Source organism: Octodon degus, unplaced genomic scaffold (genome assembly GCF_000260255.1).
Source record: "Octodon degus isolate 3935 unplaced genomic scaffold, OctDeg1.0 scaffold00074, whole genome shotgun sequence".
NCBI lineage: Eukaryota > Metazoa > Chordata > Mammalia > Rodentia > Octodontidae > Octodon > Octodon degus.
In genome coordinates this window covers 6640967-6643297 of record NW_004524650.1, presented here as the reverse complement: position 1 = coordinate 6643297, position 2331 = coordinate 6640967, and the positions used below count along the sequence as shown (strand labels likewise).

Below are 2331 nucleotides of genomic sequence, written 5' to 3'. Positions count from 1 at the left end.
CCCCCCCCCCCCCCGACAGAAGTCTTATACTGGCCCATTTTAAAACAATATTTGGCCCTAAATAAAACCAAGCTTTGATTACTGAGACCAGCATGATGGCCCATACCTGTATTCCTAGCACTCATTAGGCTGAGGCAGGATTACCAGTCTGAGGCTCGTCTGCAGTTAAGTTCAAGACTGGCATAGACTACATAGTGAGGTGTTGTCTCACACAAAAAAGATGATTTCATAGAATTCTAGTGAAACATAAATATCTTAGGAGAGTCATAGAAATAACACACTAGAACTAGAAGAACCCTTTTAATAAATTCAATTGAATTCACTATGTGATGTATATTTCTTCAACAACTGGTGATTTTTTCCCAGTTTTTTAATCTCTTCAATGAGGTTAAGCTGTTTCAAGTACAGCAGTACAACTTGGAGTTCTGCTTGCTACAAAGTTTCTCATTTCACAGAAACAAAACATGTTCATCCCATTCTAACTAAACTGTCAGTTCCCTGCTGTCATTCTCTCAAATTTGGCCTTAATCTAGTTTCTTCAGTTTTCTCCTGCTGTGATGATGCACCCAAAATGAAACACTATAAACCTGAGTCAGTCCTTGGAATAACGCTTTTCAAACTTGCCTGTATTAATTATTAAAAACGCATGGTTTTCAGGAGTTGGGGCATAGCTGCTCAGTGATACAGCACGTGCCTAGCTATGCGTGAAGCCTTTGTCACATGAAAAAGCAATTCATTTTGTAAACTGAAATAAGAGGAAAAAAATCACAACACACCGTATACGAGTTAACATCTTTTTGTAAGACTCAAGTTTCAGACATATTGATGAACATATAGGTCATAAAACTATGAACTGAGTGGGTAAAATGCATTTCTTAGAGTTTGTGGCAAAAGCCACTACTTCATAGAGTGTGCTGCAGTGAGATAAGAGAGAAATTTACCCAATTTACATCCAAAGTGCTATATTGAATTATCAGCATCAGTACTGGAAGAAGTTAAGGTTCTACTGCCAAATACTGAAATACTTACGAGGGAGCAATAGTCAAGTAGAGTGATGTAAACAGAACTCAGAAACTGAGCTGAAACTTGGAACACAGAGTACGGATATAAAATCATGAGTTTTTTTATCTCCTGAAAGAAGCGGGATCCCCAAGTACACTCAGACGCCAGATGCTGCTGCAGTCTGTCTACCAGCGTCTCACATAAGATCAAAGCCCTCTCAAAACACAGCTGATGGGGCCGAGGAGATGGCTCAGTAGGATAAGTGCTTGACTGGCAAACGCAAGGATTTGAGTTCAATCCCCGGTTCCGCCGGGGCGCGGGAGAAACACAGCTGATAACATCTTACTATGGCATCCTTGAGGACATTTTTTTTCCTTTAATCAAAACTTGTTTGTTTTTCTCAAGGAAGTAGGTGATGGGAGATAAACATCCCCAGGTTGTTTGTTTTTTGCATACTAATCTCTTTTCTTATCACAGCAGTCTCATAAAGAAGTTATTACTACTCAACTTTAAAGCTAAGTAAACACACTAGAGAGGGTTAAGTTTCCCAGCGTCACACTGTCTGTACTTATTATAATTTTTAATTTTTAGTTGGCACATGGTAACTTCTGGTTGGTACATATTCCTTGGGAAGCTCTTTCAGTACTAAATTGCTCCATGGACCGCCAATATTTTCGTCTATTAGTTGTGCAATGAATGAGTGACAACTGGCTCAGGAATGGCCAGGTAATTCCACATTAATCTCTGTCATTTGCAGTCACTGATCAGTCTTCAGGCAAATAAAATGAGGCATATTAATCTGCAGGTATGAAAAATATATGTCTACCCAAAAGCCAAATTTGTCTTCAGTCGTAAGCCGGGCAGCAATATAAACACCAATGTCAACACTCCAAAATTAAGTATATTCATACTTAATTCATACTTATTTCATTCGCTAGAGGCTAATCGCCCAACTATTCCTTGGCCCGGACTCGGCGGCCGCTGAGCGGAAGCAGGGAGAGCACCGAGCGCCGCGGGCGACGACCCAGCCCTCCGGGACCAGCCGGGCCGCGCAGGGCGTCCGCGCGCTGCTGCACCTGCCGAGGCTGGCGCCGCTCGTCCGGAGCCGCATCGCGCCGCCCGGCCGCGGCCTGCCCGCCGCCCCGCTCACCTCCTCGCTGTGCGTGGACGGGCACTTCTTCCGCAGGCGACCCCAGTTGAGCAGGTTCCCGGTCTGCAGGTGCAGGGTGCTGGCCCGCGCCAGGAGCGCGCCGGCCGCGCGGCTGTTGGTGCCCATGGCAGCGGCCGACCGAGGGGCGACGGACCGCGGGCGGGCGGGCGGGCGGCAGG

At 45.4% G+C, this 2331-nt stretch overlaps 1 protein-coding gene across 1 annotated transcript in view; it reads right to left on the bottom strand.

Annotated features, from left to right (window-relative positions):
- Positions 1-2325, bottom strand: part of Gclm (glutamate-cysteine ligase modifier subunit) — a 27440-nt gene extending 25115 nt beyond the window's left edge. The window contains exon 1 of the mRNA XM_004635713.1: positions 2153-2325. Within this exon, the coding sequence (XP_004635770.1) occupies positions 2153-2278 (126 nt within the window). The 5' untranslated portion in view covers positions 2279-2325. The remainder of the gene's footprint in view (positions 1-2152) is intronic.
- Between the last annotated feature and the right edge of the window lie 6 nt (positions 2326-2331).